This window comes from Euphorbia lathyris, chromosome 2 (assembly GCF_963576675.1).
Source record: "Euphorbia lathyris chromosome 2, ddEupLath1.1, whole genome shotgun sequence".
Taxonomy (NCBI): domain Eukaryota; kingdom Viridiplantae; phylum Streptophyta; class Magnoliopsida; order Malpighiales; family Euphorbiaceae; genus Euphorbia; species Euphorbia lathyris.
The window spans coordinates 42,544,856-42,559,552 of record NC_088911.1 but is presented as its reverse complement, the minus strand read 5'-3'; the positions used below and the strand labels follow the sequence as shown (position 1 = coordinate 42,559,552).

Here is a 14,697-nt window from a genome sequence, read left to right as displayed (position 1 = left end):
TTGCTAGTATATGTCATCTAGGGAGAAACTAGCACGAATTCGACTCTAGATCTAATAATTGAAGATTGCAAACTCATGCTTAAGGATATTGTGAATGTGTCAATTTCATTTATTCGTAAATCAGCAAACTTTGCTGCTCATTTTGTAGCTCGGGCAGCTTCATCTGCCACTAATAGAAAGGTCTCGCTTTCAACGCCTACTGCACTTGATGCAGATTTATAAAGATTCGATTCATTCTTAAAAAAAACGTCATCTCTGCAGTAAACCACTAAACAATTTTGGTATCTTAAAGCGTAAGCTCTATCTATAATAATTCTATGGGGGTGTTTGGTTGCTCCTTTTCATGCTCATGTTTACTTTTCACTTCAAAATGGAGAGTTTTAGATGTTTAATTAGTGACCTTATGTTTGCATTTTACATCTGAAAAAGCAACATTGGGCGTGTCACGTCCGTGTCTAAATTTCTAGCTGAAAATCAGTTTTTTACAAAAGCAGATTTTTGGAAAAGTAGTTTTTTCCCAACAGCAAACCGTAACAGCAACAATAAATAGCAAGAGCAAACAACAATAACAAATAGCATACCGTAACATCAAACAATAGGTAAAACAAACGGGCCCTATGTTTCATACCTAAAACTATCAATTCCTAATTTACTAATTGCTTAAACCACTATTTAGTTCTCGACCTATTTAAAATTATGTTATTTGGCCTCTGACCTATTATTTGATTACATTTGGTCCCCGTCTATCCCAATTGGTGCAATTTGACCCAATTTAAGTGGAGGCTTGACATACTTGTTATTTTATTAGCACGTGACGATATTTTGACACTTAAATTTGATAAATTTTAGTTTAAAGATTTTTTTATTTGTTTTTCTTTTATAATCTAATTACTTATTTTGATATAAGAGAGTTCATGTGACAAATAAACTTTAAAACGTGTGATATGTCAAGTTCATATGTCAAAATATCATTACATGTGAGGAGGGATAACCGTTTTGTCAAGTTTCCATAAATTGGGTGAAATTTCACCAATTGGGATAGTTCATGCACCAAATATTACCGAATAATTGATCAGAGGCCAAATGACAAAATTTAGGCCAGAAGTTCAAATGTCACCAAATAATATGATTTAAAAAAATTAAAATTAAAATATAATTAATTGAAATGGTAATGATTAAATTTAGAAATATAAATTCATCTTTGTGTTTATATATTTTTTTATTTACTTTTTATTTCAATTTTTTTAAATAGTGGATATATATATATATATTCAAAATTTTGAAAAATAAAAACTTTTGTCTTTTAAAAATAATAAAAATGACTAGGTAAATAGTATAAAAAAATATAATTAAGTTAGTAAACTTTTTTTTTTTTTTGAAACAAAGGTAACTCATTCATTGAATCAAATCAAAAGAAATAATTCCCTGCAACCAATCCGGAGCAGAGAATGACACAAACTCGTTAACATTGGACAGAACATGTTGTGCAACAACATGGACCCCCTATTTACTAGACGTGGAGAAAAGGACAATGTAAAATCTTGTCGGCTACTTAAAAGGATCTTACAGTCCTAAATAATGAAACAAAAAACAGACAAATCTTAAGTTAGTAAACTTTTAATATTTTATGGATTGAGTTCTTCATTTTTAACTTTTATTAGATTTATTTATGGTTGGGCCAGGCCGATTCGGGCCGGATTTGTCAAATTTTATACTAAAATATTTTACCAAACCTAGCTAAGTCAGCATTATTATTTACATTTAGGTGAGCCAAAGTAAGAAAATTGATTCCTAAATCTACAATACGCTCAACTAATATATACTTTTTCCATTTCATATTAGATGTCTTTTTAGAGAGTTATACATAAATTAAGAATATTAGGAAAAAAATTTTATTGACCCCTATTTATTGATTCTACTGTTTATTTATTATATAATAAGTCCATTATTTTAATTAACCTCCATAAACCCACGTTTTACAGCACATAGAATATGACTTAATGTGTTGATCATATAATATGACATGTAATATAAAATAATTCCATATAACTAAAAACATTTAACCAAGTAATAAAATCAAATAAAGTAATGAATACACGTATGAAATGTATATAATATAAAAACGATTGGGCTCAAGCTTTTGAGAGATCTCAAGCCCACTTCACTTTATGTATAGATTTGAGCGGGTTTGGGTTGGACCGTATCAATTCTAATATATTTATCTAAACCCACTCTAGAGAGACTTTGATGGTTATAGACAATCTACTTTCTATATATATTCAATCATTGACTAACAATTTAGTTAAATGTATTAAAATTTAAGAATTTATATCAAAGTTATAGAGCCTGTTTCATTCACCGGTCTGTTAATAGTTGATATAGTTAGTTTTTCTTCTACAGCGCCAGTTTTGAAAGTTTACCAAACAGTTAAAGCTAAAACTAGTTGCAAACAAAAGGCAACTCCTCTTTGCATATTTCATACTATGTATGGGTAGAGCTGTAAATAAGCCGCTCATGAACGGTTTGGTGGTCGGCTCGATAAAAGCCTATGATGCATAGGACTGTAAACGAGCAGAGCCGCTCATGAGCAGTTCGGCGCTCGGCTCGATAAAAGCTCGGCTCGGCTCGATTTCTAAACGAGCCGCTCGTGAACACGATTTTTAGGCTCGATTCGTAAACGAGCCGAGCTTGAGCAGACCAAAGCTTGGCTCGGCTTTGGTATTCGAATAGGTTTTACAGAATTGAGATTTGGAAACATGTTTCTAATTTTCCTTATTTACAGACGTGCCCGGAAACGGTTCGTTTCCGTTTCCGGACGTTTCCGTTTCCCACATCTTGTGGAAACGTAGAAACGTTGATCAATCAACGTTTCCGTGCTTCATAGATAAAAGCTTGGTTTGATTTGTAAACGAGCCGCTCGTGAGCACGATTTACTGGCTCGGTTCGTAAACGGGTCGAGCTTGAGCAGACCAAAGCTCGACTCGAAAGCTTGCGAGTAGGCCTGATTAGAACATTTATGAACAAATTTTAGTTTTGTAGAAAACTATATAATTTTGTGTTAGTTTACAAATATCTAAACTTAATATTATTTCATTTGTTATTAGATGAGTTTGTTTACAAACATAATGAATGAGTGATATACGAACTATTTGTAAGCATCTTGTTGATTTATTCACGAACTTTGTTTGTGAGCTTGTTTATGTATACAATTAAAGAGTTATTCGCGAGCAAACTTCACAAATATAATTTACTATTTACTCACAAACAATTCATGGTTAGATAATTTTCTTACTGAATCAAATCCAAAGAAGATTTTGGGCTTGAAACAAGATCGAAGCTCGGCTCTAGCTCGTTGAGCAATCCAAAACTCGGTTCGAGCTCGAGCTCGAGTTCGTTAATTTTATAACAAGCTCGGTCCGGGCTCGATCTAGTTAATTTTATAACGAGCCCAGCTTTTGAGCGGATGCTTTTTCCCCTATGGTTAACTGTTATTGAGCGCGATATAAATCTTCACCTGCCAGTGCCGTGCCGCCACCGGACCAACCTGTAAGTGCCGCCACTTGTTGAAATTCGTCGCAACATGAGAGAACACGAATGGCGAGCTTCCTCCTGGAAAAACTCCGGCGCCACCCCTATTGCCAAGCGCAAACAAAGTGATAACACCGAAAAATGTGATCCCGAAACTAAACCAAAGAGGCAAAGGTTATTATCCAGGAATGAAACCCTAACTATTAAACCTCACAGGTTGCATCCAATTTCTACCTTTCCCAACAGGTTTGAGGCAATTAGTTCTTCATCTGCTCGCCAGCCTAATGATAAGCATTCTCATGGCACAAGTTCGATTATTGCAGAGTGTAATCGCAGATGGGTCTTCTCTGACGGTGATTACTCTGCTCTTAAAGGTACAAATGCCCACTTACATGCCCCTTTTATATTTGTGAATTTGTATAATTTGCATTGGAACACATAATAATTTTGCTGCTAATTGGGAGTATCTTTTCACTGGTCTGAATCCTTTTATGTTTTTGTAAGCAAGTTTAAATTTGGAAGATTTTGTGTTAGTTTAGTAATATATTTGAATCCAAAGATATGAGACTTTTGAATGTTCTTCATTTGTAATAATGTAGCCTTCATACCTTAACAGAGCATACAGCTTCTACAATTGCTTCTTGAAACTTCTAAAACCAGAATATAATACTCTAGTTTTATTCTAAGTATCCATCTTTTTCTCTCTGCAGATAGAGTGGTTGTAGTGTCCTACAATATACTAGGTGTTGAAAATGCATCAAATCATCCAGATTTGTATTACAAAATCCCTCCACAGTTCCTGGAATGGAACCGACGAAAGGAGCTCATAGGGCACGAGATCAACCGTTATAATGCAGGCATCATATGTTTCCAGGCAGGTTCACTTAGTTGTCATTAGCATTGCATATTATTTTGTATTATCTATGACTTGAGGAATAGACACTTTTCTATGAACTTGTAGTTTAGTTGGTGTTTAAAAGCATCATGGGTATTTGCTTGGCTATATTTTCTCCAGAAATTTTGTAGTTTTACACCGGGCTCAGAGCCTCTAAGTTCTGGTGCATCAAGCAAACGGGAGATCTGCAGCAAATTCTAGTTATTTATCCTGTTGTGTACAATATGCTAGTACAGTTTTTCACTTGTTTCTTTTATTATACTCTAGTTATTTATCCTGTGTACGATTCGATTTGATTCAGCTCTATTTCAAGCCCAATCTATAGGGTGAATCTAAATTGTAAGAGAATCTTACGATTTGCAATTCATATCATATGATTAGATTCAGCTCCATTTCGAGTCGGATCTTCATCACTGTTCATCAAAAACTTATCCTTTAGTCCGATTGTTATTTATCAAGTTATCAACTCAAACTAGTTTCATGACAACAAGGAAAATAAAAAAAAGAGTCAGAAGCTCAAACTCTCAATCTTTACTAAGTTATTACACAGAGTCCGATTTGTGAATTAGTTTTATTAGGATTGCATTTGCATTAGATTTGAATTGTAAGTACTTGATTGACATTGAAATTGCATTTCTAGACTAATATTTGATAATATTTTGAGTTCATCATGGTAAATATTTTATTTTTTTTATAGTATTATGAATTTGAACTGAATCTTACTAGTGGATTCACGAGTCACGATTCACTAGTCGAATCTCGATTTGACAACTATGCTCTTAACAAGTGCATCACTATCAGGAAAATTATATGAGCTTTTAATGCATGAATTTTGTCATGGAACCAATTGAACCAAAAGCTTAACCTTATAGTTAAAGTCCCAATTCATATATATTAATATCTGCGAATGCCCACTAGACTTGAAGCTTGCACAACACAGGCTCATATTATGATGTCCTGCGATTTAATCAACAAATGAGGTTGCAAGGAATTGAACCTTCAATCACTTGGTCAAACAGGCTCTGATACCATGTCATGGATCCAATTGAACCAAAAGGTTAAGGTGATGGTTAAAGTCCCCATTCATATTAATATCTAACAACTTTGAAATTGTTGAATTAGTTAGCATACTATTTATAATCTGAGAATGGTACCTGAGATTAGGCAAACAACAAAAGAAAGAGAGGTGTACAGATGCTTTTTTAAAATTCTCCAACCTATATATCATGTTGTTTAGGACTTGACGTGTAGACTTGCTTCTGTCCCATATTTTTTCCCTCAAATATATTTTATTTATTTGTACATTTTCTCATCTTACCAGAAGATGTAAAATAAAGCAGAATACAAGATTTTTCAATGTAAGCTGTATCTCTTAATCCATTTTTCTGGTTTTAGGAGGTGGATCGTTTCAATGATCTAAATTTTCTGCTCAAGAAGGATGGCTTTAGTGGTGTCCACAAGGTATGCTAAAATATTGTTTGTAATGTCTCCCAGTTATAATGATTTATTGTCCTTCCAGTTACAATCCCAATCACTTAATTATGACTAATATGGTTCTACTTATGATGATTTATTGTCCTTCCAGGCTCGTACGGGTGACGCATCTGATGGCTGTGCTATATTTTGGAAAGAAACAATGTAAGATTTCTCTGGATAATTTTGTTGCTCTCACTTGCTCATTTGATTTATATTTCCCACTTTCGCAGGTTAATTGTATAAAGTGAAAATTATTCTGCTAGCGTCATTGATTTGCAATAGCTAAATATTAAAGTAAATGTGATAGGATCTAGCAAATTGTTCAATAGAGAACTTCAATCTCCTTTTCCTCTATCATAGGAAACAAGTTTCCATTTGTTGTTTTTGGTAATAAATAGGGTAAATAATTTATTAGTCCCTAAGTTTTTACCTAACACACTGTTTAGTCCCCCTATTTTGAAAAACACATTTTAAGTTCCCTATCTTTTGACAATATTAACCTTGTGGTCCTTTTATCTAATTTTTTAGATTTTTAACCGAACATATCTTAGCTTTTAGGACAACCATAGTATAATACAAGTTGATCATGTTACTCTGTTATTTTATATATATATATATATATATATATATCTGTTTATGCTAAAATATAACGATTACGAATCTGAAAAAACTAGACAAAATGACCAAAGTGTTAATATTGGCAAAAGCTAGAGACTTTATAATGTGTTTTTCAAAATAGGGGGGACTAAACAGTGTGTTAGGTAAAAAGTAGGGGACTAATAAATTATTTACCCTAATAAATAATGTCTGGATTTCTTTCTTCTTTTCTCTGTTTTCTCTTTGTATCCAGATTTTAGTTTGTCATATTTTCAATACAGGTTTACCCTTTTGCATGAAGAAAATATTGAGTTCCAGAGTTATGGCCTGTGTAACAACGTTGCACAACTTTGTGTTTTAAAGGTATCTAGGAAGTTGACTGTTCATTTATAACTATTTTTTCTTTTATTTCTGAATTCTGAGGATCCAAGTAGTTAAAAACTGTATGCAATACAACAACAACAAAGCCTTAGTCCCGAAATGATTCGGGGTCGGCTAACATGAACCATCATATAAAACCGTGAAAATCAAGTCGTGTCAGCGACACAGATTCGCTCCCTCCACTCCGTCCTATCCACTACCATATTTTCCTCAATTCCCAATAAACTCATATCACTCTCGATCACCCTCCTCCAAGTTTGCTTAGGTCTTCCCCTTCCCCTCACCACTACATCCCTTTGCCACTCTTCGGTTCTCCTAACCGGCGCATCAAGCGCTCTACGTCTCACATGGCCAAACCACCTTAGTCGGTTTTCTCTCATTTTATTCTCAATAGATGTGACCCCTACTTTTGTCCTAATTATTTCATTACGCACCCGGTCCTTTCTCGTGTGACCACACATCCATCTCAACATACGCATCTCCGCCACCGACATCTTATGGATGTGGCAGTGTTTCACTGCCCAACACTCCGTACCATATAACAATGCTGGTCTAATTGCCGTCCGGTAGAATTTTCCCTTCAATCTATTAGGCATGCCGGGATCACAAAGGAAACCCGTAGCACTCTTCCACTTCGACCAACCAGCTTTAATCCTATGAGCAACATCTCCATCTACTTCTCCATCCGTTTGGATAATAGATCCTAAATACCGGAAGCAATCCGAGGCCTGAACAACTCTCCCATCTAGGGTGATTGTCCCTACCTCCCTACTCCTACGGCCGCTAAACTTACACTCCAAATATTCTGTCTTACTTCGACTCAACTTAAAGCCTCTAGATTCTAGAGTTTGCCTCCATAGTTCCAACTTCATCTCCACTCCTTTCGTCTCATCAACCAACACAATATCATCTGCAAACAGCATGCACCATGGTATACCATCTTGAAGTGAACTTGTTAGTTCATCCATAACGATGGCAAAAAGAAATGGGCTTAGTGCGGAACCTTGATGCACTCCAATCGTAATAGGAAACTCTTCAGTCTTCCCAACACTAGTACGTACACTCGTGCATACTCCCTCATACATGTCCTTTATGATGTCAATATATTTCCGCGAAATGCCTTTCCTTGTCAAGGCCCACCAAAGTACTTCCCTTGGTACCTTATCATATGCTTTCTCCAAGTCAATGAAAACCATATGCAAGTCTTTCTTCTTATTTCGATAGTGCTCCATTAATTGTCTCATTAGATGGATGGCTTCCATAGTTGATCTTCCCGGCATAAAGCCAAACTGGTTTTCCGAGATCTTCACCGTCCTCCTTAGCCTTTGTTCAATCACTCGCTCCCAAAGTTTCATAGTGTGACTCATTAATTTGATTCCCCGATAGTTGGCACAATCTTGGACATCGCCTTTGTTCTTATACAAAGGGATTAAGGTACTTTTCCTCCATTCTGATGGCATCTTATTGTTTCTCCAAATTTTGTTGAAGAACGTCGTCAACCATTCGATTCCTCTTTCTCCCAAACATCTCCAAATCTCAATAGGGATGCCATCAGGTCCTACTGCTTTCTTCAACTTCATCTTACTTAATGTCATTTTGACTTCACCCTTTTGAATTCTCCGCAGGCATTCATGATTTATCATATCGTGATGGATACTTATATCTCCAACATCTTGTTGGCGATCTCCATTAAATAAGTCATCAAAATAGGACCTCCATCGTTCCTTGATATCCTTATCTCCAACTAGGACTTTCTGGTCCACATCCTTCACACATTTAACTTTTCCGAGATCTCGCGTCTTCCTATCTCTCATCCGAGCAATTCTATATATGTCTCTTTCCCCTTCTTTCGTATCCAATCTTGTATACAGATCCCGATTCACCTTTGCTCTAGCATCTCGTATGACCTTCTTTACTTCCCTTTTAGCCTCTTTGTATTTTTCGTAGTTCTCGTCACTCCTACATTTCCCCAATAGTTTATAGGATTCTCTCTTACTCTTTACTGCTTGTCGTACTTCTTCTGTCCACCAAGATGTGTCCTTACCCGGTGGCATGCTACCTTTAGATTCCCCTAGAACTTCCTTCGCTACTTCCCTTATACTATGCTCCATCTTATTCCATATCGAATCTATATCTGAATCCATATTGCAAGTCCAAATATCTTTTTTGGTCATCTCATCCACAAATTTTTGTTGATTCTCCCCTTGCAATTTCCACCACTTAATCTTAGTCTCTACTTGAGGTGTTTGTTTTCTTATACATTTCCTACTTCGAAAATCTAGCACCACTACTCTATGTTGGGTTGTCGTACTCTCACCAGGGATCACCTTACAATCAATATAACTCTTTCTCCAAGCACTCCTTACTAAGAAGAAGTCAATTTGGCTCGCATTACCGCCACTCCGATAAGTCACTAAGTGGGATGTTCTCTTCATAAACCATGTGTTCATGATACTCAAGTCATAGGCTGATGCGAATTCCAAAATATCATTTCCTGCTTCATTCTTATCTCCAAAGCCATACCCTCCATGAACACTCTCAAACCCATCTCGCCTAGAACCCACGTGTCCATTGAGATCACCCCCTAGTACCATTTTTTCATCCCTAGGAACCTGTTGCACCACTTCCTCTAAGTCATCCCAAAAAGCTTGTCTTATAGACACATCTAATCCTATTTGTGGCGCATATGCACTAATGACATTCACAACCTCATCCCCTATCACTAGCTTAACACTCATAATTCTATCGCTCTTCCTAGACACCGCTACTACCTCATCAATATACTCCCTATCAATAAGAATACCTACTCCATTTCTACCCTTATCCTTTCCTGAGTACCAAAGCTTATAACCCCAAGGAGCTATCTCTCTAGCCTTGGCTCCAACCCACTTGGTTTCTTGTAGGCATAATATATTTATTCTCCTCCTCTTCATAACATCTACAATTTCAGCTAATCTTCCTGTCAAAGAACCTATGTTCCATGTCCCAAAGCGTAACCTACTACCCTTACCCCTACCCCTACCATTACCGTGGACTAGCTTATTTACCCGCAACCCTTGCATATTTGACACCACCCCCGGGTCCTGGGGTGGCGCGCCGCTTCGGGGCGACGACCTAGCAACCCTTGCACATTTATCACTACACCCGGGTCTAGGAAGTGCAGCGCGTCGCTGAGTAGGGAACGCCCCAACGGTATTTATATTATGGTTCATGTCATAAGATGTGGCTAAGTTTTACGCTGGCCGCCACAAACCTACCGCAACCCTCCTCCTTTGTCCGGGCTTGGGACCGGCTGTAAAGGCCACCAAGTGACCCTCACAGGCGGAGTTAAAAAAATCATAACTCAACGCTACATGTTGCTGCTTGCAGCATTCAGGAATATTGGTTTCCCATGGAGAGTATGTAAGTTTACATAATTGGGGTATAAAACTGCTAAGATAACTTACTCATAAATCTTAAATTCTTGTAGGGTATAAAATTTAAATGCTAAGATATCTTACATTTCTGTAAATCAAATTATTGCATCCACAGTCTAAACAAACAAGAGGATATACTGTATTGCATGACAGTAATATCCAGTGAAACAAAAATATCTTTATCCAATAACTTATGTGTAACTAGTAGGTTATCTCATGGTATATGTGCGTTGCAAATTTGATTTATCACAGTTTATTTTACACGATTTACCTCATAATTTATTCTTTGGCTTTTCACCTGGATATGCAGATGAATGATAGTGAATCAAAGCCCAACCCTTGTATGCAATCATCAAAGTGAGTTCACTTGTTTTGCAGTCTTCAGTGTATGGTTTTCAATATTATATAAGAAACCAAAAAGATTTGAATCTGACAGGAAATAAAAATGCAAATGAAATTGAAAGATCTGGATAGTTTCCATAACATTCTCTTTGCAATTCTCAAATCATACTAATGATGGCAACATCAGGTCCATGACATGAGCCTTTAATACATAGTTGCTTGCACAATTAGATCAATTTAGTTTTTGTTTTTCCCTCCTCTGTTTTGACACTTGAAGTTTTCATGATTAATGTAACTTTCCCTATACTTACAGTTATAAGACACCTGAGCTTGTAAATTAGATAACTGTCATACACCAAAACTTATGAATTTTGTAGATCCTAGATATTTAAACTTTGAAATGATCATAATAAAGATATAGCATGAATTCAAAGTACTTGAAGCTGCTGAAGGAGTTTTTGAATCTACTAGTTCAGTTTTTCCCGTAGATTCAGTATTAGGTTGGCCAATGAACTTCTCTTAACTAGTTCAGGTGTGTTTATTTATTAAGACTACTTTGCTCCCTTGAAACTTGGGAAAAGAAATTAACTGGCCAATGACCACATTCAAGAATTTGTTTAGGGCAGCAGCTACCAATAGTCGAAAGTTAGTGGTTGGAAACGTGCATGTTCTGTTCAACCCAAAACGCGGAGACATCAAGTTGGGCCAGGTATTTGCTCGTCTTGCTGCTATATTTGTAAAATAGGCCGAGTTCTCTTTTAGAGAACAAATCTGAGCTATTCCACCCTCTTTATGTTACCTTCAAATGCTTTTTCTTTTTTTGCCTCCCTTACTGGGGCAGCAGTTGGTCTGGAATTCCAGGAATGATAATGCAAGCTCATATTTTCAATTTTAAAACAAAAGTCAAAGGAGTAATATCTCTGTTTTCAATATCATCATTCCTAGCGACATTGTAGTAAAACTTTTTTCCTCTGATATAGGTCCGACTATTTATTGAGAGAGCTTATGAGTTATCACAAGAATGGGGCAATGTACCTGTTATTATTGGTGGAGATCTAAATAGCCTTCCGCAGGTGAGAACTAGTTTTGAACTTAATTGGGCATTATAAATAAGGCATATGCCATGTCATTTTACTCTCAAAGCAGCCTTGTGACTGTACTTCTGTTTTTTCTCATGTATAGAGTGCTATTTATCAGTTTTTGGCTTCATCAAAGGTGAGTTTGGTTATTGTAAATTGTCACAACCTTACAGAGTTTTGCTTTATTCGGCGTTTCTTTGACTTGCACCTAATATCCTCCCTTTTCTCCCTTTGTCTTGTTTGGTGTATATTTGAAGTTGGACATCCTGGTACATGAGCGGAGAAACATTTCAGGGCAGCTAAACCATCAACCCTGTCGCAAATACTTCAGATCTCATAACAGTAATGTGAAGAGGTTACAAAATTTTATGAGTTATTTCACGTAATTGCAAGGCATGTCAAGAGGATGTAAGCATGATAAAATTATTCATATGTAATCATCATTGCATTTGGATTAGTAGAATTTAGTAAATCTGCAATTGATTCCTTAACATGGTATTTTAAGGAGTAAGCGTCAGTTTCTAAATCCCCTCTCCCAATTACACAAAAGCAACAAAATAGAGTTGGATCAATTGGGATCATGTCACACTTTTAACATATGAGGGGAGACAAGACAAGACGCACACATGCACCCCCCCCCCCCCCCCCCCATGATTTGCTATTACCTTTTGAATAATCTTCTTATGGTGGCAAATTCTGTCTTTATTTGATTGTGTAGTCTATATGAATGCAGCAATTGTATAGCTATCTCAAGGCCATTGACACATGTATGGAGTGATGAAGAAGTGATGCTTGCTACGGGTAGCAAAGGACTCACTCATCTTAGTCACCCATTAAAGCTCAGTAGCGCATATCTTGGAGTTCCTGTAAGTTTAATCATATAATTATTTACTTGAGCTATTTATTTATTCACTTGTATTTTTCGATACTCCATGATTCCTTTTATGATATGATATGCGGCTTCTTTGTTGTATTCTTGTATTCAACTTACTCAGTAAATTGCTACTATCTGACTGAAGTCATCTGTGGGAATGTCTATTCTCATATTTTAAGACTTTTTCATTTTTGGATAGTCCAAAAATTTATCTGGTTTGTTTTTGCTCCCTTTTTGTCCAAATTAACATAGTTATGTTCTCCAGGGTAGTGGTAGATCCAGAGACAGCTGTGGAGAACCATTGGCAACTTCATATCACTCCAAATTTATGGGAACAGTTGATTATATTTGGTAACTAGTTACTTAAAAATATGCAGGGTTAATACTGCTTTTATTTTTAAATTTTGAGTATTGATTGCTTTAAATTTTAATTTGTTCAGGCACACAGCAGAACTCTTTCCTGTTAGAGTTCTTGAAACCGTACCTGTTGATGTTTTGAGAAGAAGTGCAGGTCTTCCTAATGAGGTGATTTTCATTTTTGAAAATGAATGTTGGTTCACAGTTGCTATTTAGATGTGGGATATTTAACAGTGCTTTCCCTTCTGGGGTAATAGCTATCTGTTTCCTAATTTCTTGAACTCTCAAATCGTATTACTATTATAACATGAAGACTAAAAAAACATGTTAACAAATGAAACAATAAATAATATAATGATAATAATAATTATCAAACAGAAAGGCTCGCTGAAAATGTTTTAGTCAATGCCGAATACTTATAAGCCTGATGAAAAACAATCTGTTGTGATTCCACATTCTGGAGATGCATGTTAACTTTTCTAGTGTAATAGATGTCATATATTTAATGATTTTAAATCTCTGACACGGCTCTTTAGTCATTGAAAGAAGGCATGAGAAATTTCTGTCATTCATCTTGTGTATCATCTTTGTGACTGAAATAAGTTAATCAATCATTTTACATATAGCTCATTATGCTATAAATTATCTGCATCCATATGCAATTCTTCTGTTGACTTGCAGGTATGGGGAAGCGATCATCTTGCTCTTGTATGTGAACTAGCCTTCTCAGAGAACGATAACAGGACCTGATTGTTGTAAGAAACTCAAATCCTTCTGAGAAATATCAGCATTATGAGAAGTTTGGGTTCCTGTGAACATTAGATGCACAATTCGCCAACTCTGAAAGATTCCTGTGAAGTTCTACACAGTAATTGATGACTTTCCCTCTTGAAGAGAAAGGTGTGCTTGGAATCTGATGATTATATACTAGTAAAATTTCTTATCTTTAGCAAAATGGGCTTGAAATTGTTCAATAATTGTGATTTTAGCTTATTAGATAATTCCCTGATCATAATTTATCCTAGGCTTTGCTGGAAACCTTCATCTCTAATCTTTTACAGTGGAATGATGCAGAAATGTAGACTTAGTTGTTACCACTGGCTGAGTCGTTATAACAATTAACAAAATCATTAAAATGGGGCCGAGTTGCACTACTCACTTGAATTAAATGGCTGCCACCATAATTTATATATGTTTAACAGTATGAAAAGATAGGAAAAGTCAGAAGCAGAACATGTTAGATTGAAGAAAAGTAAAAGCAATCAGAATGGCTTTTGGTAGAAGAAAAGTGGTGCAAAAAGTTAAATAATTGGATTGGAGAAGATCCGAGTAAAGTCAATTTGGGTGCTTAGAAATTGTGGTTAACAGAGAGAAGCTGTTTCCACCATTTGTAATGGGAATTAAAGATTTAGTTGGGCAAAATGTGTACCACAGAAATTGTCAAAATATACTAGCTGAGACAAGACCTTTTGTTGCACTTTGAAACTTATACTTGGTCCCTACTATAGTCTTTCTGTAGATTATTACTCAAAACACAGGATAATAAATAATCTACAGTAAGTTCTGTCTTCTTCAAGACATTGAGATATGTTGATATTCCCGGTTTCTAACCTCTAAAATGTCTAGGGGAGTAGAGATATAAAAAGTTAGGGATAAAATACAAAGATGGTCATTGAAGTTTAGAGTATTTTTCTACAAAGATTATTTAACTTTATTTCCTTTGTTTTCAATATAGTCATTTTGGCAATTTGT

At 35.8% G+C, this 14,697-nt stretch overlaps 1 protein-coding gene across 1 annotated transcript; it reads left to right on the top strand.

Annotated features, from left to right (window-relative positions):
- The first annotated feature begins 3,508 nt into the window (after nucleotides 1-3,508).
- On the top strand, nucleotides 3,509-14,042 carry LOC136217937 (carbon catabolite repressor protein 4 homolog 5). Its single transcript, XM_066004642.1, has 14 exons — nucleotides 3,509-3,902; nucleotides 4,239-4,402; nucleotides 5,819-5,884; nucleotides 6,009-6,061; nucleotides 6,778-6,859; nucleotides 10,604-10,650; nucleotides 11,257-11,344; nucleotides 11,616-11,708; nucleotides 11,818-11,850; nucleotides 11,972-12,069; nucleotides 12,448-12,580; nucleotides 12,854-12,939; nucleotides 13,029-13,113; nucleotides 13,627-14,042. The coding sequence occupies exons 1-14, from the start codon at nucleotides 3,581-3,583 to the stop codon at nucleotides 13,693-13,695; spliced, it is 1,419 nt and encodes a 472-aa protein (XP_065860714.1). The 5' UTR covers nucleotides 3,509-3,580; the 3' UTR covers nucleotides 13,696-14,042.
- The last annotated feature ends 655 nt before the right edge of the window (nucleotides 14,043-14,697 follow it).

What these genes read in the sequence shown, in the direction of transcription:
- LOC136217937 (XM_066004642.1), top strand. Translation starts at nt 3,581, where the DNA reads ATGAGAGAACACGAATGGCGAGCTTCCTCCTGGAAAAACTCCGGCGCC. An exon ending in GCTTTAGTGGTGTCCACAAG is followed by an intron (nt 5,885 to 6,008) that starts GTATGCTAAAAT and finishes TTGTCCTTCCAG; the next exon opens with GCTCGTACGGGTGACGCATC. An exon ending in GGAACAGTTGATTATATTTG is followed by an intron (nt 12,940 to 13,028) that starts GTAACTAGTTAC and finishes TAATTTGTTCAG; the next exon opens with GCACACAGCAGAACTCTTTC.